This window comes from Dermochelys coriacea, chromosome 8 (assembly GCF_009764565.3).
Source record: "Dermochelys coriacea isolate rDerCor1 chromosome 8, rDerCor1.pri.v4, whole genome shotgun sequence".
Taxonomy (NCBI): domain Eukaryota; kingdom Metazoa; phylum Chordata; order Testudines; family Dermochelyidae; genus Dermochelys; species Dermochelys coriacea.
In genome coordinates, this window is record NC_050075.1 from 87,702,174 (window position 1) to 87,726,224 (window position 24,051).

Below are 24,051 nucleotides of genomic sequence, written 5' to 3' on the forward strand. Positions count from 1 at the left end.
GTTCTGACAGGATCAGATTTCAGAGGTGAGCACCTGACACAGAATGCTTTGTCCTCAATTCTTTCCACGCTTCATCATGAGGTATCTAGCCTAAGTATTCCCCTCCAAGTAGTTTGTCTAAGATGCCTAGGACACAGGCCATTTATGGCTTTGTAGGTCATGTATTTTGCCCAAAAGTGAATGAGCAGATTGTGAAGAGTATGAAACACTTCTAAAATTCTTGCTAGTTTACCCCATCTGAAAGGGATGGTATGTGTTGGCCCTCAAGTGACTGAGATATGACAAGATCTGTATCTGAACCCTGCTCTACACTACGAGTTTAGGTCAAATTTAGCAGCGTTAGGTCAATTTAACCCTGCACCCGTCCACATGACCAAGCCTGTTTTGTCAACTTAAAAGGCTCTTAAAATTGATTTCTGTACTCCTCCCCGGCGAGGGTAGTAGTGCTAAAATCGACCTCGCTGGGTCGAATATAGGGTAGTGTGGATGCAATTCGACGGTATTGGCCTCCGGGAGCTATCCCAGAGTGCTCCATTGTGACTGCTCTGGACAGCACCCTCAACTCAGATGCACTGGCTAGTTAGATAGGAAAACTTTTGAACTTTTGAATTTCATTTCCTGTTTGGCCAGTATGGTGAGCTGATCAGCACAGGTGACCATGGAGTCCCAGAATCGCAAAAGAGCTCCAGCATGGACCGAACGGGAGGTACTGGATCTGATCACTATACGGAGAGAAGAATCCGTGCAGGCAGAACTCCGTTCCAAAAGATGAAATGCCAATATATTTGCCAAAATCTCCAAGGGCATGATGGATAGAAGCTACAACAGGGATACATAGCAGTGCTGCATGAAAGTTAAGGAGCTGTGGCAAGCCTACCAAAAAACAAAGGATGCAAACGGTTGCTCCGGGTCAGAGCCCCATACATGCCGCTTCTATGATGAGCTGCATACAATTCTATGGGGAGTCCCTACCACTTCCCCACCACTGTCTGTGGACACCTGCAAGGGGGGAGTCTCATGCAACAGGGATGAGGATTTTGTGGATGAGGAAGATGAGAGGAGGTGGTTGAGGATAGCGCACAGCAGGCAAGCGGAGAATCCCTTGTCTCCGGCAGCAGGAACTGTTCATCACCCTGGAGCCAATACCCTCCCAATGTTGGCTCCCGGACCATGAAGCCAGAGAAGGCACCTCTGTAAACATAATACAGGGTTTAAAAGCAAGTGTGTTTAATGATTAATTTTCCGTGAAGACTTGGGATGCATTAGCGGCCAGTATAGCTACTGGAAAAGTCTGTTAACGTGTCTGGGGATGGAGCAGAAGTCCTCCAGGGACATCTCCATGAAGCGCTCCTGGAGGTACTGTCTCTGTTAGTCTCAGGAGAGTAATATCATTCATGGTCACCTGATTGAAGTATGGGAAATTTGTTTAAGGGGACATTCAGAGGTACCCGTTCCTGCTGAGCTGTTTGCCTTTGGCTGACAAGAAATCATCTCTGCTGTTAGCCATGCGGGGGGGGGGGGGGGAGCCCGTTCATGCCGAGCTGTTCATGTTTGGCTGACAGGGATCTTCCCCGATACTAGCCGTGCAGTGTGTGTGTGTGTGTGTGGGGGGGGGGGGAGCGATCATCCCAGAGAATTGTGGCGGGGGTTGGGTTGTGCTGCACATTCACCCTAAAACCACTGCCCCTCCTTTTAAATGGCCAACCCAACAGGCTTTGCTTGGTATGGGAAAGGAGGGCGCTGCTGTTTGAAACCATTCCCACATGTTATGAAGGTTGAAGAAGCCGAAACCCTTTGCCTTACCATGGCTGCCTGCAAGCCGAATTCTGTTGCCCAGCCGAGAGTGTGTTATGTCTCACACCAAACCGGAAGGCACACAATATAAGAGGCAAAATGTGACCTTGTACCAAAAGCACATGTGCTATGTAATGTGAATCGCTTGATTCAGTGTGAAATAGTCTTTCCTTTGTTCTCTAAAATGTCTTTTTTTCCTCCCGCAGCTGAAAATGTTTCTATGCTCCCCCTATCATCTCCGTCCCAGAGGCTAGTGCAGATTAGAAGGCGAAAAAACTGCACTCATGATGACATGTTCTCAGAGCTCATGCAGTCCTCCTGCATCGAAAGAGCTCAGCAGAATGCATGGAGGCAAACAATGGCAGAGTCCAGGAAAGCGTTAAATGAACGTGTTGAGAGGAGGGAGGAGCGCGATGAAAGGAGGCAGGATGCAATGCTGAGTCTAATGAGGGAGCAAACTGACATGCTCAGGCATCTGGTGGAGCTGCAGGAAAAGCAGCAGGAGCAGAGATCGTCACTGCAGCCCCTGTATAACCGCCTGACCTCCTCCCCAAGTTCCATATCCTCCTCACCAAGACGCCCAAGAACACAGGCTGGGGCAGGAGGAGGGGGAAGGCTATGGGCACCCAGCCACTCCACTTCAGAGGATTGCCCAAGCAACAGAAGTCTGGCATCCAGTAAGTTTTGAACTGTAGTGTGGCCTTGTCCTTCCCGCCTCCTATCAGCCACCACCCCACCCAGTGCTTCCCTCCTCACCCACCCCTCCCGGGCTACCTTGCGAGTTTCCCCCCTATTTGTGTGATGAATTAATAAAGAATGCATGATTTTGAAACAATAATGACATTATTGCTTCTGAAAGTGGTGACTGAAGAGTGGAGATCGGGTGGCTTACAGGAAAGTGGAGTCAACTGAGGGGGTGGTCTTTCATCAAGAACAAACAAACAGAACTGTCACACCATAGCCTGGCCAGTCATGAAACTGGTTTTCAAAGCTTCTCTGATGCGCAGGGCGCCCAGCTGTGCTCTTCTAATCGCCCTGATGTCTGGATGTGCGTATTCTCCCCCTTACTCTCACAGATATTTTGGAGCACACAGCAAGCAGCAATAACAACGGGAATATTGGTTTCACTGAGGTCTACTCTAGTCAGTAAACTGCGCCAGCGAGCTTTTAAATGTCCAAATGCACGTTCTACCACCATTCTGCACTTGCTCAGCCTATAGTTGAACAGCTCCTTACTACTGTCCAGGGTGCCTGTGTTTGGCTTCATGAGCCATGACATTAAGGGGTAGGTTGGGTCCCCAAGGATAACTATTGGCATTTCAACATCCCCAACAATTATTTTCTGGTCTGGGAAGTAAGTTCCTTCCTGCAGCTGTTCAAAGAGACCACAGTTCCTGAAGATGCGAGCGTCATGCACCTTTCCCGGCCATCCCACGTTGACGTCCCTTGTGATCCACCAGTGCTTGCAGCACAATTGAAAAGTACCCCGTGCGGTTTACGTACTGGCTGCCAAGGTGGGCTGGTCCCAAGATAGGGATGTGTGTTCTGTCTACCGCCCCACCACAGTCAGGGAACCCCATTGCAGCAAAGCCATCCGCTATGACTTGCACATTTCCCAGAGTCACTACCCTTGATAGCAGCAGCTCAGTGATTGTGTTGGCTACTTGGATCACAGCAGCCCCCACAGTAGATTTACCCACTCCAAATTGATTCCCGACTGACCGGTAACTGTCTGGCGTTGCAAGCTTCTAGAGGACTATCGCCACTCACTTGTGAACTGTGAGGGCTACTCTCATCTTGGTATTCTTGCGCTTCAGGGCAGGAGAAAGCAAGTCAAAGTTCTATGAAAGTGCCCTTACGCATGCGAAAGCTTCGCAGCCACTGGGAATCATCCCAGACCTGCAACACTATGCGGTCCCACCAGTCTGTGCTTGCTTCCCGGGCCCAGAATCAGCGTTCTACAGCATGAACCTGCCCCATTATCATCAGGATGTCCAAATTGCCAGGGACCATGCTTTGAGAGAAGTCCGTGTCCAGGTCCTCATCACTATCGTGATCGCGCTATCGTTGCCTTCTCGCCTGCTTTTGCAGGTTCTGCACATGCTGCAGGATAATGCGTGAGGTGTTTGCAATGCTCAAAACAGTAGCAGTGAGCTGAGCGGGCTCCATGTTTGCTGCGGTATGGCATCTGCAGTGGATGACGACAGATGTCACGAGAATAGATATTTATATAGAACGATGAGAGGACCTGGAAGGTAGAATCATGGCACCAGGAGAGCAGAGTTGCAGCGGAAGCAGTGGATGACGCTGACAGCAATATGGCGACTGCACGGAAAAAAGGCACGAAACAATTGTCTGCCATTGCTTTCACAGAGGGAGGGGCGACTGACGACATGTACGCAAAACCACCCGCGACAATGTTTTTGTCCCATCAGGCATTGGGAGCTCAACCCAGAATTCCAATTGGCAGTGGAGACTGTGGGAACTGTGCAATAGCTACCCACAGTACAATGCTCCGAAAGTTGATGCTAGCCACGGTAGTAAGGACCGCACTCTAACAACTTAATGAGCTTAGTGTGGACCTATACAATCGACTGTATAAAATCGATTTCTAAAAATTGACTTCTATAAGATTGACCTAATTTCGTAGTGTAGACAGACCCCGAGAGGAGTATTCACTAAGCTACAGATGACAGGTGTTATGCCTGGCAACTGACACCATAAGAGTGTTCAGGAAAACCAGTTTTTTAAAGTACTTCTCTTTGTCAACGAATGCCATTTTTCTTATTAGGGCTGGATATAAGCCAGCTACGTTTTCAACCAGGTCCCTGTTCTTCCAAGTACCAGGAGAGTAGGGTAATAGCTCCGTCAGGTTCCAGGGAAAAGGAGACAGTTCAACACCAGCATATTCACAATACTGTAATGCTTTTACCACCATACGATTCCTTTAACCGTTTACAGTAAATACAAATGCCAAAGTCTATCATGCTCAAGAATATCCTACCACAACCATCAAAGGCAGAGGATTCAGGGTCAGCCCAAGCTTTTCATTCCAAAATGATGTACAGTCATATACTCTCTACAATATGTTGCCTTAGCATTCCCTATACAGTATATTAAATCTGAGAGGAGGTAGATAGAGTGGGAATATTTTCTCCCGATGTATATAGACTAGTTTTCTCAAAGTTTTGTATTGGTGTTATGACACTTATTTGACTTCTAAATACAAATATAAATAAGATTACTAGAAACTTCATAGTCAAATTTTATTAACCAAAGATATGTATTTGGTATAATTTAATATGGTTTATGCTGACTAGGAGAGACCCACTGTGAATTACTAATACCACAAAATGAACTTCGTCTATTTGACAAGCATAATATTGAATGAAACTGACAATTCATAGCACATCTTACAAAAATAACTGAATCGGTAATTTCTGTTTTAGCCCACGAAAGCTTGTGCCCAAATAAACGTGTTAGTCTCTAAGATGCCACAAGGACTCCTTGTCATTTTTGCTGATGCAGACTAACACGACTACCACTCTGAAACCTGAATCAGTAGTGAAACCTTACTACAGAACTCTTAAGTTTTGGGCGAGAAATAAGGAGAAACCACTATTTGTATCTGTGAATTAAATTCTAAATTATACTACTGAAAAATTTTTGAAACAGCAATCAATTGGGTAAGCAAAATACCAACCCTTTTTCCCTTAAGCATAAATTACTGCATTTGCTCATACCATTTATAAGCACATTTGTCACAAAGCAGGAAGTGAACCTATTATATACACAGATCCTGATTATTGTGACAAGAAGAAATTAACAGAAATACGTTGAGAGTACTCCCCACAAGGGTGCAATTTTAAGAAGTTAGACATCAAACACATCAACTCACATTAAACACTATTATCTTCTAACCCAATGTTTCACAACGACTGGTCCATGGACCGGTGCCAGTCCCTGAAATTTCCTTGACACAGTTTAGGAAGGCAGCAAGCTGGTGCCTGATATCAAAAAGATTAAGAAACACTGTTCTAACTGATCTACACAAAATAAATCTGGGTTCAGAACCCAATTTCTGAAAAATAGGAAGGTCACAAAAGCCACCAAAACAACAAACCTGCATTCTTGATGACATCTCAGAAGAAGCTATACTGCATAAAGATCACTCTAGACTAAAGCTGAGGCACAGTGATAACAGGGTACATAAGTTTGTAATGGGCCCGTGACATACAAGGTTCTGTGGGAAAGGTACATATTGTAACCACTAAATATACTCAATCCCTAAAATAGCCCAGTAGCTCCTTTGCCCTGCCTTCTACTTCTTGAAGATAAAATCTTTAACGGACAGATTTCCTCCCTGTATAAAAATAGTTAATAAATCAAAACTGGGATAGATTGAGCATACATTGTTATACTTCCATGCAACAGGAGCTTTAAAAAAAAAACAAACTTTTTTTTTTAATCAGTTTGTCCATTTTTGGGGGCAGGGAAGGAGACAGGGAATAGAATGAATGGTAAAAAAACTGAGATCCAAATTTGCCACCCTGAAATTAACTTTCTGCGCACACTCTACAACAATGAAAGTAAGAAAAATATAAACTTTCCTCAATAGAAATGGTGGACTAAGCCTTAGCCTCTAGAGGAAACTGTATTCTGTTGTGCCCTCAAAATAATCTTCACTGCAGTCTTTCTGGGCAAGGCTATTAGCACCACCTATTAAGATTACCCCAAACTTTCCATTAAAAAGCCTGTTTTCAGATGCTTATAGCTTTGCCAAACTTTAATTAGGATGACATTTTTTTAATGCCAGGTGTCTTCCTGTGGCTGAACTATTGTTGGAAAACTTCTGTCAAAATTTCTGAGAATCGGGTTAGGGAAGAATATATTGCTTTACCCATGTTAAAAAAAAAAAAATGCTGGTGACCTAAATGTCCCATCCATCCCTAGTGCTGTTCCACAGAACGTGACAACCAGCTACTGTTATCAGTTACTCTGTTGGCTCAAGGAGCAGAGGTTTATGCATTGATCTAAAGTATTCAAATCTGCTGATGCCAAGTGCTGGTGTCAATATAGTACCACATGATAGAATTTGTTTTTCGAGTTTGCTTTTTGAAATACTTAAGAAACTACACACAAAGTTAAAAGAATGCCAAGATGACAACCTTAATTCATGCACTAAGAAGTCGGGAAACGTTAGTATTAAGGTTTCTTGTGCAACCTTAATTTAGTTTTCTTGTGCATTATGATACAATTTTAATTACATGATCACATAGTATTTTTTCCATAGAAGCCCTGCCTCATTCAGTGCATAGTGTGGATCTGCTCTGGGGATTAATCAGGGTTCAAGAGAGAATGAGAGGGTTACCAGCAGGACCACTTAACCATGAGATCATAGTTTCTATTTCTGCAACCCCATGCCTCAATTACTACACACCTTCCAACTTCTGCAACAAATAAAGATGGAGTCCTACAGACAAAAGTTTCCTTTCATTACAGAATTATGATTCACTCCCAGAGCATATCCTAACTTGAGTGCTTACTTTGCAGTCTTAATAAATATTCTTTCAAAGTCTACTTTGAAAACTGAATGTGGCTGTCTCTGTGAATGAGTGGGGACCAATTAAGAACACAGAGGGCCATATACAAAAACAAGAGAGTAGATGAGCTCACCAGCAGGAAAAGATGGAGCTTCAGAAGTTATTTCTAGAAGAAACTACTGTCAGGAGCCCTATGCACAGAAGTGGTAGAAGCACTAGACTGGTATTTGGGAGACCTAAGTTATTCAATACCCAGTTCAACCAGACTCCCTTGAGAAAGTCACTCAATGTACCCTGTGCCTTAGGTTCTCATCTTTAGAGTGATGGTAACATCCACCTCATACAGGTGTTGAAAATATAAAATGAATTAATGATTGTGACAGGTTTCAGAGTGGTAGCCATATTAGTCTATATCAGCAAAAAACAATGAGAAGTCCTTGTGGCACTTTTGAGACTAGCATTTATTTGGGTATAAGCTTTCGTGGGTCAAAACCCAGAAAAAAACCCAGAAGTGGGTTTTAGCCCATGAAAGCTTATGTCAATAAATTTGTTAGTCTCTAAGGTGCCACAAGGACTCCTCCTTGTTTTTTTTTTAAATGATTGTGAGATATTCAAACACAGTGAACAGGACCATAACACAACCTAAACAGATTTCTCTTGCTAAAGGCAGCTAACTCCTTGTTACTTTTCTGGCACTTAAATGTGATTTTCCCACATGTACAAATTTAAAAACATTCATATTTGACATTATTCAAATAATAAAAACCTGTCACCAACTTTAATGCAATTGTATTAATTCAATTAGTTTTCCTCTACACTACAAATTCCAACACAAAATTGCTTTAACATGGGGTCCAGATTGCAAAGTGTCCATTTGAAAACAACACAAACACCAAGACCACAGAAAATCCTGCGTTGGAATATATATACACATATCCATCTAGGAACACTGGAGGATTCTCTTTTTCTTTTCTTTTTTTTGGGTGGGGGGGGGAAGAGGTGACAGGATGAAAGAAGCTTTGAGGTGATTCCTCCCCCCCCCACCCCAATAGCAACTATTTGAAACTAGGTGAAAAAATTGGTATGTTAGAAACCACCTGAGGGGAGACAAACAGGCACAATGAAGGCAGTTTGTCATGATTGAAAAAAAAACATATCATTATAGTTACACACCCAAAATTCCACGTGGTGGTGACATCCATGATCTATGTGACAAAATGCATTTATTTTGACCTCACTTATTATATTAAGCTATTTTCTGAGTAACAAAGGCAACCATACTTCACAAACAAACAAAAAAATGTACAAACAGAAGCTTTCGGTCCTTTAAAAAAAAGCTTTTCATCCAATGTATCACAATAAGCACACACACACACACAAATCATCTGTAATAGTTTAAAGATTTTCCTCGCATGGATTTGGTACTACCATTTGTGAGTTGAGCAGATTGCATGTGTTAACAAGAACATGCATGTATATCATGGATTGTTTTAAGTCTTTTGTAAAAAAAAAAAATAAGAGTTGTCATGAGTTATATTTTCATATAGCTGAGACCCTTTTACAAATAACTGCAATCCATTAGAAGTAGAGTGGAGGGATGGGGGAGTTACTCCCAGAAACACAAAGCACTATTTACTGAAGTTTTTAATTTTTTTTTTTTGGATGTATGACCATCACTCAATCACTGGTTCAAAATTTACTACCCACCTTGCACCTTCTCTGTGTATTAAGGAGAGAAAATCCCAAATTTGTAAAGAGAAAAGCAAAGGCTTTTTTTTTTTAAATGGCAGCTGTCCAACAGGTGTGCGGTGGTTCTGTATGTGAGGGACAATCCCACCACAGACGGGTTATCAGTTGGAGGCCCCTGGAACAGCCAGCATGCAAGGTGACGTGCATTTAGCAGGGATAACTGCACACAGGCTCAGGCCCTTCCCTCACGCGTTGATACCACTCATGCTATTACTGGAACATAAACCCAGCCGTGACCTAATCTGGCGAGTTCCTAGAGGAGGAGGAGCCGTCTGTGGGAGCTGACACACGCAGCTCTCAAGCGCCCCCGGTACCACGCTGCTAGCTATCCCTTACGGTGGCTCGTCTACACAAGCGACAGGCTGCGGCGGATGTTAAAGCTTCGGCGGGAAGCCAAATCCGGCCGCCCCCGCGGCCTAAAGCTTCACGGCCCAGCGGGTCTCTCAGCAGAAGGCGGCGAGGCGCGGGGTGGGATGGGAAAGAGGCGGGACGTTGCCCTGGAATGGAGGAGGGGAAGCCTGTATGGCGCGGGGGAGGAAGGGGCCTTGGGGGTGGAGGGCGCTGGCGGACTCACTCGGGAGGGAAGAGGCGCAGCTCCTCGATCTTGCCCAAGAAACCGAAGAGTGTCCGCATCTGCTCGGAGCTGGCGCTAGGAGAGACATTGGTGACCTGAATCACGTCAGTGCCGCTGCTTGAAGCCATCGCGCTGCCGCCCACTCCAGTGCTACAAACACATCAGGGAGAGGGAAGAGCGCTTTAAGAACCGGGTAGCTTTTTGCTGTGTCCCCTGCCGCTTCCCGTCCGGGCACAAGCACAGGCCCCGCGCACAAAACAACCGTTGTCGGGCAATAACTGCCACCAGCTGCCTCGTCCACCAGCCTGCCCGGGCCGCAGACAAGTATCCCACAATCCTTTACTCTTCTCTACGCAGGCGCGAGCTGCGTACTTCGGTGGTCCTGCGCAGACGCACAAGTCACCTCTCCCACAGAACCCCTATGTGCGCATGTGTATTACTTGCCCCTCTCCCAAGAACTTGCGGTTACTGCACATGCGTACTAGCCAACCACCTCTTGCCGCGCTTGGTGCTCCTGCGCACGCGTGATCCTGGTGCCTTGACTGACCCGCGCATGTGCAGTATGGGGAGCTACTCTGGAGATTGGGCCGGCGAGACGGTGGCTGGGCGCGGGGGGGATTATCTCCGTTTCCCACTCCGGGGTCGCTTCAGATGAATCCCCAGGGGGTGGAGAAAGTTCAGCCAGAGCGAAGGCGTAGGGCCTGGTCTGAGGCCTGCCCGGAGCTATCGGCACAGAGGGCTCTTAGCTGAGGAGGCTGTAGCCTGGGTGGGCGCCCCCTCCCCTTCCTTGAGGGTCTACGAGCCCTACAGCTGCAGGGCGCCTCCTCTGATCCTCCAGGACCAGCAGACCCTGCATTAGCAGGACGGTGCTGAGCGACCCGTTTCTCCAAATGTCTCCAAGGGGAGTTGAGTGTGGGCAGCAGCTGGCAAAGTCTGCTCCGAATTATTTTACTGTTGTCAATTTAAAGTAGACTTCCTAGGGTAGATATTGAACTGCGAGCAAGACATGCACTGACACGAGAAGTAGACTAGAGTATTTCATCTCAATTTTAAAATTCCTTAATAATATTAATTTCCCAGTCATTTTTCAGTTCTAGAGTAATTCTTTTCTATCTCTTATGCTGAAAATGAAACCAGTCTGCAGCCTGAGCTTATTGTAACTGAAGTAAATTTATTTTAATGGCTAACCCCTCCACTCTGAGTCTCCTCTTTTCCAGACTAAACAAACCCAGTTTTTTCAATCTTCCCTCATAGGTCAAGTTTTCTGGACCTATAATCATTTTTGTTGCTCTTCTCTGGACTTTCTGCAATTTGTCCACATTTTTCCTGAAATCTGGTGCCAAGAACTGGACACAAATTTAATCAGCACAGAGTGGAAGAATTACTTCTCATTTCTTGATTACAACACTCTTGCTAATACATCCCAGAATGATGTTTGCTTTTTTGCAAGTGTTACATTGCTTACACATATTTAGCTTGTGATCCACTATGACCCTCAGATCCCTTTCTGCAGTACTGCTTCCTAGGTAGTCATTTCCCATTTTGTATGTGTGGAACGGATTATTCCTTCCTAAGTGGAGTACTTTGCATTTGTCCTCATTGAAGTTCATCCTATTTACTTCAGACCATTTCTCCAGTTTGTCCAGATCATTTAAACTTCTGAAATAAAACATTGTCTCCAATATATTCCAATAATTTGTTGGATAATCTGTGCTCTGCTGTATTATTTTTCAACAGATGTCTGGGTAGTTGAATAATATGTATAATAATAATTAATACCTTCTTAGGTCACTTAGAATCATAGAATCTCAGGGTTGGAAGGGACCTCAGGAGATCATCTAGTCCAACCCTCTGCTCAAAGCAGGACCAATCTCCAACTAAATCATCCCAGCCAGGACTTTGTCAAGCCTGATCTTAAAAACTTCAAAGGAAGGAGATTTCACCACCAATACCGTAGAATCAGTTATGGAATTCCAATTTGTCGTGGGAGAAAAGGATGTGGGGAGCCTATCTCTTTCCATTTTTTTCAGGGGACCTTGAATGAGAGGAAGACTGTGCTATAAGAAACATCCATCTTTCCTCTTTGAGGAAATGGGATTGGAAACCAGGCATGAGACATTTCTTTGCTTCATCAGGGAGGAGGAGGGAAGGAAGAAAAAGTATGTGTGGGGGGATGGGGGGGATTTCATGAAAGAGGCCATTGTCTCAGGGAGGAGAGTGTGTATGAAGCAGGCGGGAGGGAGTCTCTCACAGAGAGGATTGGGGTTTGAGAAATGGGAAATACAGCATGCATGCTCAGGACAGATGTCTTCAGGAAGCAGGTGTGGGAAGAGATGAAAATGAATAGAGGATGAGTGTCTGTTATAGAGAAACATCAAAGGTTAGAAGGGATGTGGCTGGGGGAAGAACAGCCTTCCTACCACAATTGTATTGTCTTGGTGTGGGAGAGTTGTCCACCATTAATCTCCCCCAAATGTGTTTGATAGCAAAAGCATCAGTGTATATTATTTTAAAACAAGACAATTCCACATACTGACCACATTAAATGTGACCTGTAAAAGAAAACAAACCTTGTTTTAGTGCCCTTGGTGTTTGTTTATTTTATAGAAAGAAGTTTTGAAACGGGTTTTTTTTCCCCTGCTTTTTCTTAGAAATATCAGGAATGGCAAATCTCTCCTGTTTTCATTTGAGGACTCCTGGATAACTGGATTGGGGTCTTTCTCCATCTTCAGCTGAAGATGCAGACATGCTGAATGTTCAACAAAGAGTTTTTCTCCAAAGTATTTGTTAAATAGTTTACAAAATAATTTATGAGCGAAGTTTTAAATGGTCTGATTACATATCATGTCCTTCACTTGCCTGGCCTCTCTAGCATAATATATTAGCCCTCCTATTATCCATGGGGTCTTCTGGGAAAAACAGAATTTCTCTGGAGGGAGCAGGAGCACTCTTAGCCCTCAATTTGAAATGAGGTGAATCTTTTGCAAAGCTTTTCTCCCAGGTGTTTGTCAGAAGTTTGAGTGAACTAGGTTTTAACAAAACAATCACAAGGTTTTAAAGCGCGAGTCTACTCTGAAAAGTGACTTTGTGGGAGGATGTTATGGGGTTCTGGGTTTATTTTCTCAGGATGACTCCAGTCCAATCCATTCAGTTTACATAATGGTTTTTCTAACTGCCATCCCTACAAACTCACTCAGCCTGGGGTCTAAAAGTTAACCTGGAGCCTCTCTGGCTTACACATCAGCAAAGAAGGGCTCGAGCAAGATTCAAGAAGGGACTGAGATATTTTGATGGATAGAAGAATACTAGGGACCGAATGGCTCGGCAGCAGTTCTGCGGAAAAGGACCTAGGGGTGACAGTGGACGAGAAGCTGGATATGAGTCAGCAGTGTGCCCTTGTTGCCAAGAAGGCCAATGGCATTTTGGGATGTATAAGTAGGGGCATAGCGAGCAGATCGAGGGACGTGATCGTTCCCCTCTATTCGACACTGGTGAGGCCTCATCTGGAGTACTGTGTCCAGTTTTGGGCCCCACACTACAGGAAGGATGTGGATAAATTGGAAAGAGTACAGCGAAGGGCAACAAAAATGATTAGGGGTCTAGAGCACATGACTTATGAGGAGAGGCTGAGGGAGCTGGGATTGTTTAGTCTGCAGAAGAGAAGAATGAGGGGGGATTTGATAGCTGCTTTCAACTACCTGAAAGGGGGTTTCAAAGAGGATGGCTCTAGACTGTTCTCAATGGTAGCAGATGACAGAACGAGGAGTAATGGTCTCAAGTTGCAATGGGGGAGGTTTAGATTGGATATTAGGAAAAACTTTTTCACTAAGAGGGTGGTGAAACACTGGAATGCGTTACCTAGGGAGGTGGTAGAATCTCCTTCCTTAGAGGTTTTTAAGGTCAGGCTTGACAAAGCCCTGGCTGGGATGATTTAACTGGGACTTGGTCCTGCTTTGAGCAGGGGGTTGGACTAGATGACCTTCTGGGGTCCCTTCCAACCCTGATATTCTATGATTCTATGATTCTATGATTCTACCCCGCGGGGTTAATGATAACAAACGCCGGACGGCTGTGGTCACTGACCCATACATCGTGCTTAAAAGAAAAGGAGTACTTGTGGCACCTTAGAGACTAACACATTTATTTTGTTTATTTTATTTCATCGGATGCAGCGATGAAGTGAGCTGTAGCTCACGAAAGCTTATGCTCAACGAGATGCGTTAGTCTCTAGGGTGCCACAAGTCCTGCTTTTCTTTTTTGCGAATACAGACTAACACGGCTGCTACTCTGAAACCAGACATGGCGCTTGGCACTGCTAGGCCCCCCTTTAGCACAGGGTGACAAGCCACACCGCCGCAGACACAAGGAGACGTCTGGGGGCGAGCGTGTGGTAGCCAGCGAGGGAGGATGGGGGCAGATTTCCCAGGCTCGCTCACTGAGGCGGCGGGCAGGGCCTGAAGGGGTCATTGGGGCAGAGGGGCCCACGTTGGGGGTGGAGCGCCGCAGGCATCCCGGGGCAGGCGGTGACTTCCCCTACCCTGCCGCCCCCGGCGGCGCGGAACGCGGAGGCCGTGGCTGGCTCCGCCTGCTTCCCTGGCTAGCGGGGCGGGCCGGGCCGCGGGGCTCTGTGGGGACATGGCGGCGGCCCGCCGAGGGAGAGCGGGAGATCCTCGCGGCGGCTTCCGGAGGGACGCGGGGGAGCCGGAGCCCGGGGTGCCGCAGGGGCTGATCAGAGCGGCCAGGAAGAGCGGCCAGTTAAACCTGGCAGGCCGCGACCTGAGTGAGGGTGAGAGCGACGGCCTGGGGCTCCGCGGCGGGTGTGGGGGGGCCTGGTCTCTCCCGAAGGCATGAAGGAGCCCGGCGCATTCCTCCCCTTTTGTGCCAGGCCCTGCCTTTCCCCCAGGGGCAGACATGCTGCCACCCCGCCGCCCAGGGAAGGGGCACCTGGCTCTCCGGGCTGGGTAGGTGGGTGCCCTAGGGCAGGGCTGGGATCCCTGGGTGGGCTGCTCCGGTGTGGAGGCCCCGCCCCGGGACTCTGGGCGAGCGCTTCACACTAGGGCCGTGCGGGTAAAGGGGGTGCCAGGCTGTCCCCCTTGCGGGCTCTGAATAACTCAGGGAGGACACTGTGCTTTGAAGATGTGATGCGACATGTTTCTTGTATCTGCTCATGTGGGGGCCTGGGCTTGTATGTTAAATAGGGCTCCCCTTGTTGCTAAGGCTGGTAGATCCGAACTGGTAGGCAGCTTTTGCGGAAAGGCTTCTGAAAGCTAGGATCCCAGTCACATAGGGCTTGGGAATGCATTGGAAGCCATGGTCTGTAGGTCATAGGTGTGATGTGCTCTCTTTGTATAAGGCTAACCTTGGCAATACCTGAGCTGATGGATTCTGCTCTAGCTGAAGCTTCTGAACAGTCCTGCGGGATAGCGTATTAGAGTACTCAAAGCTGGATGTTACAAAGGCATAAATGCCACTGGCAAGGTCCAAAGCCAAAAGAAAAGGATGTGGCTGTTGCAATCAAGCACAGGTTATTAAAAAAGGTCCTTTAGACAAGCAGTGGCCCCTGACTGTTCAGGAGCAGCTGGGGATCCTGTAGATTCCCAGAATTGTAAATGCCTTTTTCAAGCCCTTTCAGTTATGAGGATCTGATGCCATCCTCCTCACACTCTGCGTGATGCTCAGCCAATTTAGCTGGTTAACTACAGTTTATGATTACAAAAGTACTTTGGTTAAGAATGAGTGCTGATCATAAAATAGCAGGGAAATACTAGTGAAAGTAGTCAATTTCTTGTCCAGTTCATTTGGACAAATGTTCCAACCAGCTCTATGAAAAATAAAGTTATTAAACGTTTTTGGATAATCACAGTGACAGCAAAAGCCTAAGGTTAAATATTGGAGACATTTATTGTACAAATATGCCACTTTTGTATGTCTGTAGTACCTGCAAATGTGTGGAGAATAAATTTGGATATTCCGGAGGAAGCCCATCAAAATCTGTCTTTTAGTGCTGCTGATCGCTGGTGGGAGCAAACAGATCTGACCAAACTCATCTTAGCCTCAAACAAACTGCAGTGTCTTTCTGAGGATGTCAGACTTTTGCCTGCTCTCACTGTACTGGATGTAAGTAAAGAGCACCTGTTATCAGATTGTGCTTGCATTCTGAAGGGCAGGGGAAGGACTAGATTTTCTCTCAGAGGTCTCTAGTTCCCCTCTCTTGTATTAAATGCTGGATGTATTAAAGTGGTATTGATGTGTTCCTAGGGAAATGTAGGAATTGTTATAACATATCCGATTAATGGTGCATTTAATCTAGTATCCTGTTTTTGACAGTGGCCAGAACCAAATTTTTCACAGGAAGGTCCCAGATACTCCATAATAGACAATTATTAAATAACTTGCCTGTGAGGACAAAAGTCCAGTCCTCCTCCTTGATGAAGATTTGCCTAGATAGTGTCTTTGAGGAGAAAAGGCACCTGGGGGATTTTCAGGACCCAAAATAGAATTTTGAGTCCCTCGTCTACACCCCTTCCCCACAAACTCTCTAGGTATTTATTTAACCACCATCACAATTGTATCTCAGTACCTCAGGTTTCTAATATATTAGTGATCACAAAAGCACTGCAATAACACTGTAATATCTTGTGGTTTTGGCACCTGGCATGGAAGCATATTCTGATACCCTTAACCAGCTAAACAGTGGTACTGATTGGTTTGGGAGAGAGTTGTTTCTTCTTTCTTGGAGGGAAGGTTGTCCAGGCACTGCCCTTTTGTGGATGGTAGTGGGCAAATAAGGGCATTTGAATGGGGTTCTTGGAGGATTCCTGAAGGAGTGAAAAATTAAGGAATAGATGTACTTAGAACTTGGAAAAACTTAGATACAGCCAGAGGTGGATACAGAAGATCAGAAGTTTGTGTTTGTGTGAAGTTGGACAAATCACAAATCAAAGGATTCAGCTATAGCACTTCGGGTGAGAATTGCCCCCATCAAGCTGCTGGGAAGTAGAGAAATGTCTTTCATCTTGATTTCAAAGTGTCCGGTAAATTCTCCTCTGCCCTTTTCCTCCTGTCTGCTGGAGAAAAAAAGCAGAGCTTTACTGCCTATCCCGCGGTGGGAGGGAGGGCGGGCCTCCCCTGTACCCCACTGGAGGGAGGCTGATTTTTTTCACTCTCCCCCATCCTTTTTAGTTCATCTCTCACCTATGCTGCTCACAGCTTTTCCTGTCAACTGAGTGAAGCTTTTATCAGACTGGTAACTCTGTAGTGTTCTATTAGTAATGAAAATATCCTGACAATTGGCACTTGTCAAGGCTCTTGTACAAAATTTTCTTTTGTATACACATAGAATAGTTTGTTTCTTGGCTATATATACAAAAAGGGTATTGACAAGCAGTTACACTTCTAAAACCCTTTTTGTTTCTAGGTACATGATAATCAGCTGACATCAATTCCTTCTGCTACAGGATTTTTGGAAAATCTTCAGAAGCTCAATGTCAGGTAAATATGTTTTACAAATCTGAACGCAGTAAATATGTGTCGAGTGTTTGAGAAACTTAAAATCTTCTAAAATTTTCTGACTGTAATTTAAGAAAAGCTCTCTAAACCAGCACTATGTTCAGTGTTGTTAAATGTGGTTGTAGCAGTGAGGGGAGAACTTTGTGAGTGTAGTCAGACTTTCAGTATGGTATTTTAGTGTAAAATTCATAAGATGACAGAGTCCCATTTTGGTCCTTGATTGTGCAAAGAGAATCATGCAGACAAACTGCTGTGTCTAGGCAGACACATTGCACAGGCATTGGGGTCTGCCTTCATGGTTCTACTTGCATGATTGAGACCTTGATTTGTAACTTTAACTGTTGTTGGTCAATGATTGTGTTAATTGTTTTTTCTATACACTGTTCTTCCAGCTAATTTTCAGAGCTTTTAGCCCAGTGATGTTAATCCTTACTTGTGTAAGTGTACATCTCAGACCCAAGACCCTGGATCTCTCAGGTTTCAGTTCTTAGAAGTGTTGTGACTAAGTCGTATTTTTATCTGAAATGTGATCCCACTGCTGACACATGTAAGGATGCTTGGAGAAAACAGTTATCTGAACATGCTCACATGAGTCATGTAAAATTGTCATGAAAATTTACCAGCTCAGATACAGAATCTACTCATTTGATTGCCTGGTAATTGAAAAATGTAATGACATCCCATTTGCCTGTTGAGATCTGTGGGCTGGTGTTCTCCCCCGCAATATCTTCTGGGACTAGTGAGTGAATAGAATTCTAGCAAGGCATCCCTAAAGACAGACGGAAAGCGCTCCTTTCATGAAGAAGGCCAACATTATTCGTAGTTAAACACACTCAGTGAAAAAATGGGAGCTTGAGTCTTGGAGATGTCACTGCTCACAGAAAACATATGTTGTCTGTACATTCAAATATTTTTGATGTCCTAAAACTTCAGTTTGATTTCCTGATAAATGTACACTATATGTTGTTACTTCTCCTATCACGTGACAAATAAAGATGTTAAAGATTCTCGGCACTAAGGATAGAATTTTTCAAAAGTGCAAAGGGAGCTACGCACCCAACTCTCTTAACTCATTAAAAGTCAATGAGAGTTGGGTATTCAATTCCTTCACTACGTCTGAAAGTCTTGGCCTAAGTTACTACATATAGCAAGGTGCATTGCTTTCTGGTGATCAGGCACTTGAAGTGAACTGAAGTCTGTGCATTGACTTCAATGAGCTTTGACACAGATCCTAGCCTTGCAAGGCAGGTCCACAAGCCTTTATGCTCTTTTTTGGCTCTGTATTGACAGAATTTGTCTTTGTACTTCATGAACAAATTTAAAACACTGAAAAACTCAGTATTTGAGTTTTGATGTGATCAGGAAAGGCCTTTCCTCAGTCTTGTGGTAGTTTTTAGGTTTTCATCTATTAATTCTTGAAAGGAAGATGTGCGCTCAGTCTAACAGCTTCAGTTTAAAGGATAAAAAGTACTTTTCATATGGAATGTGTTTAACAATGGAATTTTAAAAGCTTATTCATGCTGAAAAGTGGTTCTTACCATATGAACCTTCAGATTTGTGGACTGAAAAATATAGGCACAATTTTCTTTGTTTAAGATACTGTCTGATAGAATAGCAACTAGGTAAGATTCAGCTGAAGCGCAACTTCAGATGGAGGTTTAAAGTCTTCTTGGGCAAATAAACAGAGGACAACCTAGAAAACTAGCCAGTAAAAAACTGCTTAATATTTATATCCATTTACATTTGCACTACTACCTTAACCCTGTCTTGCACAGTCCTGTGTGAAACAGAAATATTTCACGAACAGTTGAGTTTAGAACAGGTTCATACTGATGTATCCCTTCACATTTTATTATTAGTCACAACAAGCTGAAAAATGTTCCAGAAGAGCTGATGCAGCTGAGTCAGTTGAAGAGCCTGCTTCTCCAACACAATGAATTGAGTCATTTACCAGATGGGTTTGGACAGCTTATCAGTTTAGAAGAGTTAGTAAGTTGCATGTTTTTCTAATGGATTTTTTTTCCTGGTTTATCTGCACTTTGCTATAGACAGTTCAAAAAGCCTATCTTTGACAGGGCTACCACCTACACCCACTTCATAAGTATTTTAAAATATTCTAATGATTTCTGTGTACCATTGGATGTAACACTGTCTGATTGAAACTATGTTTTTAGTTTGCCAAATATTTGAGCTTTTTGCAGCATCACACTTAGCTAAAGACAATAGATGGAAAGTTTATTATCTTGAAGTTAATATTAAACCCTTTCCAAAGTCTTTCAAATGTGCGGCAAAAAGTCAAAGGGAGCTGGGCTCCTACGTCACTTATGCACTTTTGAATATCCCACCCCTGTTGTCGTCATGGACAGCTCAATAAAATCTATCGATACATGGCAGCAGTTAAAGAAAAGCCAACAAAACGTGAGGATGTTTGAAGCATGGGATAGAAAAACTACTGTCGTTGACGCTACTTTCACCACTGCTGGAAAACCATGTTGTCTGCTCTTGTCCCTAAACGAGGAAACTCCCAAACATGCTACCCAACTACATTTGATGTTCTCTCTCAATGATTAACTTTGCACATGGGCTATTTCTAAACACTCTTCAAAGCCATTTTGTGTACCATTTCTCAGTTCTTTTTTTTTCCCCCGTCCAGGATCTTTCCAACAACCAACTTGCAACCATTCCATCCAGTTTTGCTTTCCTAACCAGGTTGGTGCGACTCAATTTGGCCCATAACCAACTGAGGAGCCTGCCAGCAGAAATCAGCGCAATGAAAAGTAAACTAGTTTCCCACAGCATTTTAAATGTCTTACAATAAATCTGTAGTCTCTTATCTCAAAATATATTGCTTGCATTTTTATTGCAGCTGAATAAATAGGTATAATGAGAGGTATTGGCTGAAATAAGTTCTAGCTCACGAGTTCTCCTGGATATCAAACTTCAGGTTTCCGATAGCTGGCATTTCTTGATAGAATGTGAGGAGTATTCAAAGAAGAGCAAGGATAAACCTTGTTCTGCTTAGAGGCTAGTGTTCTTGTTAAGATTATATAACAGATGAGCCTTTTCCTTATGGCATATGTTGTATGGAAAACCAAGCGCATAAAGGAGGTGGTGGAATTAGAGCTGGAGAAAGTATAAATGGATTACTTGTAAAAGTTTAGCTCTAATCTTTGAATCATCTTAAATCATCAGTCTTAATAGCCATTTAAGCTAAATATGGACCGTAATTGCTGTAGCAGATAAAGAAGACCAGATTGTCAGTTTAGAAACTAACAGTTTACCATCAGTACACATAGTTAAAGTGTGTGTAGACCAATTTGTGATCCCGCTATACCACCTCCAATCCGAGCCCCCAAACAAGGCCTACCATGTTGCCAACTCTCTGCATTGTCATTGAATACTTAACATTTAATGTGGATAGAGTACTCTGAAAATCTTTGAAGTCTGTTTATAATTAGACAAACAGAAAGCTTTTGCAAATACTGAAGGTGTAGGTATTTCTGAAATTGGCAGCTGTCACACAAAGCTTATTTTAGAAAAGCATATTTCTGTGTGCCATCTGTGTCTCTAAGTAAAAGTAAGTTTTAAAATTTTTTGATATTTCAGTTTTTCACCACCGAAATTATTTCTCTAGGGTTAAAACAACTGGATTGTACTAAAAACCAGTTGGAAACCATACCTTCTGAATTGGCCAGCATGGCATCTTTAGAACAGCTTTATCTAAGAAAAAATAAATTACAGTACTTACCAGAATTTCCATCATGCAAGTTACTGAAGGTAAGTTTTGTTACAGCTTTTGTAATCTAAATGTGTTGGAGTATATTTTTTTCTTAATCTTGCTTTGCTGTTGTGAACATGTAAATTATCACAAATTACTTTAAACATTAGCTTAAACTATAATGCTAGGTGCAGAATTGTTACCAGTGTGTACAGTAATAACAGTTGCACAGTTAAACTTAAACTGGAAGACAAATCTATCACTATCTTTTAAATTTGGGAAAATACAAATTTGGATTAAGGGGAATGACTGAAAAAACTGAATATAATAATATACAGTAGATATGATTTATACTAGTCTCTAGAAATGCTTTGTTATTCCAAGCATTTTATAAAATGATGGGCTGTCCATCTGAACGGTACCTAACACGAAGATGGACCTGTCTTAAGTAAAGGTATTCTGAAAGCTGATATCAGAAGCACATCTCTCCATGTATAGACTGTAAATTCTATTCACATTTGTTTTGTGATTTGAGAACTGCAGAAGACAAAACCTAAAATAAATCCCATTACATCGCAAGGCCTACTTTTGTTGCGTTCTGTGAGTCATATAGACATACACAGAGTCATATAGTGTGAACCTACAGCAAAACTTACCTGGATCAACATTCTGTGATGTCCAAAGATCCAGCTTTACTGGAAAGGAAATTATTGCTATTCCTATCTTTTTATTGCAAGGAAGATATATAGTCTTTCAAAACATACAAACCCTATACCCAAATGTTAGTTTGTGACCAGAATTCTTAATACTTGATGATGCAGGATTTTGCATATTAGCTTTTTGACAGACTATAGAGTACTTATTGTGGTGTTGTTTCTAAGTCTATATTGAAGTTTCTTTAATGTTTTGATGACAAAAGATTTGTCTTCTGTATGTAAGTGGTGTGACAAAGCTCTGTCCTTGCTCCGTGGGTCCCGCGTTTCCTGGCGGATTTCGCTAGCCTCAGAGGCTCACTGTGACCCTCCACATAACCCTTCTTTCTCTAGAGACAAGGGTCACAGTCTACTGAGCCATTTTCATCATAAGCCGGTGAGGAAGTTATTCTTCCTTGCACAGCCTCTGTTGTCTCCCAGTCTCAGTGATTAAACAGGGGGCAAAGGTGGGGGGGGGAGCCCATGCCCACCCTCTACTCCGGGCTACAGCCCAGGGACCCTAATAGTATCAGTTATGGTAGCTGACCTTTTAGAAACATGACATGACATGACATGTACAATTCCCTGGGCTACTTCCCCCACAGCTGCCTCACTTCCTCAAGCTCCACTTCACTCTTACCTCAGGGTCTCCTTCCTTGTGCCTGATATGGTGTGTACTACTCAGCCTCTCCAACCGCGCAACTTCTTCCCACAGCTCCTGACATGCACTCCCACCTGACTGACTAGGAGGCTTTTAACTAGTTTCAGCCAGCCCCTGATTGGCTTCAGGTGTCCCAATCAACATAGCGTTCTCCCTGCCTTCTGGAAAGTTCTTAATTGGCCCCAGATGTCTTAATTGACCTGGTCAGCTTCCATTTCACTTCACCTGGTACCACGGATTTGTTTAGCTTGGAGCTAATATATCTATTTCCCACTACTTTTCTATAGCCATCTGGCCTTGCCCCGTCACAGTGGCGAGCCTACACGGGAACCTACCCCATTTCTTTTCTACATACTTCTTCTCTTCCTCCCATGCTTTGAGACATGTATGCTTTGAGAGCATATCTGCTTTATTTACAATTAGCCTCATAACTTTTTAATATTAATCATCAGTTTAGTGTAAGCGTCTTTGGTAGGGAAAGGGCTCTTAAAGAAATTAAAAAAATCTCCTCTTTAGTAATTAGGCCCTGTTTTATTTTTATTTTAAATGAATTATCTGTGGTATCTATAACAATGATAGTGTTATTACTTTTCAATAACAAACCCTTCAGAAATGGGTAAGCAACAGAGCTTTAAAGACAAAAAGGATTTAAGGCTAACATTTTCAAATGTGAGTTCCTGCAGTTAGGTTCTTAAGGCCAAGATTTTCAGAAGTGACTTGTAATTATGAACATTATCCCCTTCACTTTGTCAAGTTGGACAATCAAAAATGGAGGTGCAGTGTCAGAATTGAGATGAGTAAATTATATTTTGCCACAGAAATATAATTTTGATGATCTCTGCTTCAACAGGAGTTACATGTTGGTGAAAATCAGATTGAAGTGTTAAGTGCAGAGCATCTTAAGCATCTGAATTCTCTCTGCGTGTTAGAGCTTAGAGATAACAAGCTAAAATCACTGCCTGATGAAATTACTCTGCTTCAGGGGTTGGAGCGACTTGACTTAACCAACAATGATATCAGTAGGTAAGATTAAAAACCACATGACTCTGTGGTGAGACATAACTAATTAAATCAATCTTCATTGTTTGAAGCAGTGAATTATTATTCTAATAATTTTGTAGTTATAAACTTATATTGTGCTTCAGTATTTTTGTAAAACAACTAAATGATTCAGTTATAAAATAAAATTGAACCCTGCGCAGGTTCTTCTAATTCACTTTACCTTTTGTGGTTTTGATTCCACTACATCTTCTTTCTTACATGTGATATCCTTGTGTATCTAAGATTCAGCATAGTGGGTGATCTGACTGACTGGTGCAAATTATATTCTAGTTTCGTTGAAGTCACTCTCTGAAATGAGCTACTTCTATTTGCAGCTTGCCTTGTGCTCTGGGGAATCTTCCTCAGTTGAAACTCCTGGCACTAGAGGGAAATCCTTTGAGAACTATTCGAAGAGACATATTACAAGTAAGTACACTTAGGAATCAGATACAGCTTGATATATCAAACTGTGTTACAGGATTTTAATAAAATTACAAAGGCAAGCTCTCAAAAGTTAGGGAATGCCACAATTAAGCTTGCTTGCGTAAAAAACGGTAACTCACTTTCTCGTAACTGTTCTTCTTCAAGATGTGTTGTTCATGTCCATTCCAAGCAGGTGTGCGCGCGCTGCGTGCAAGCCAGCCGGAAGATTTTCCCCCTAGCAGCATACGTAGGGTCGGCCTGGGCGCCCCCTGGAGTGGTGCCTTCACTGGCGTCCAATATCGGGTCCCACCGACCCCCACACTCCCTCAGTTACTTCTTGCCGACTA

General features: G+C 43.5%; 2 protein-coding genes across 6 annotated transcripts in view; one reads left to right on the plus strand and one right to left on the minus strand.

Annotated features, from left to right (window-relative positions):
• SRSF11 (serine and arginine rich splicing factor 11) overlaps window positions 1-14,228 on the minus strand; it is a 42,064-nt gene extending 27,836 nt beyond the window's left edge. For 3 of the 5 annotated variants that reach the window (XM_038412076.2, XM_038412075.2, XM_043490859.1), the window contains exons 1-2: window positions 14,097-14,228; window positions 9,661-9,810 (exon numbers count right to left, since the gene is read on the minus strand). In XM_038412076.2, coding sequence (XP_038268004.2) covers window positions 9,661-9,810; window positions 14,097-14,170 — 224 coding nt within the window. In that variant the 5' untranslated portion in view covers window positions 14,171-14,228. Of the gene's footprint in view, window positions 1-9,660; window positions 10,092-14,096 lie in introns of those variants that run through there. The other 2 variants (XM_043490860.1, XM_038412074.1) reach the window with 2 other exon arrangements.
• LRRC40 (leucine rich repeat containing 40) overlaps window positions 14,222-24,051 on the plus strand; it is a 34,350-nt gene continuing 24,520 nt past the window's right edge. Inside the window, 8 exon segments of the mRNA XM_038414263.2 lie at window positions 14,222-14,446; window positions 15,596-15,777; window positions 17,078-17,151; window positions 19,029-19,158; window positions 19,823-19,946; window positions 20,804-20,946; window positions 23,091-23,263; window positions 23,617-23,707. Coding sequence (XP_038270191.1) covers window positions 14,296-14,446; window positions 15,596-15,777; window positions 17,078-17,151; window positions 19,029-19,158; window positions 19,823-19,946; window positions 20,804-20,946; window positions 23,091-23,263; window positions 23,617-23,707 — 1,068 coding nt within the window. The 5' untranslated portion in view covers window positions 14,222-14,295.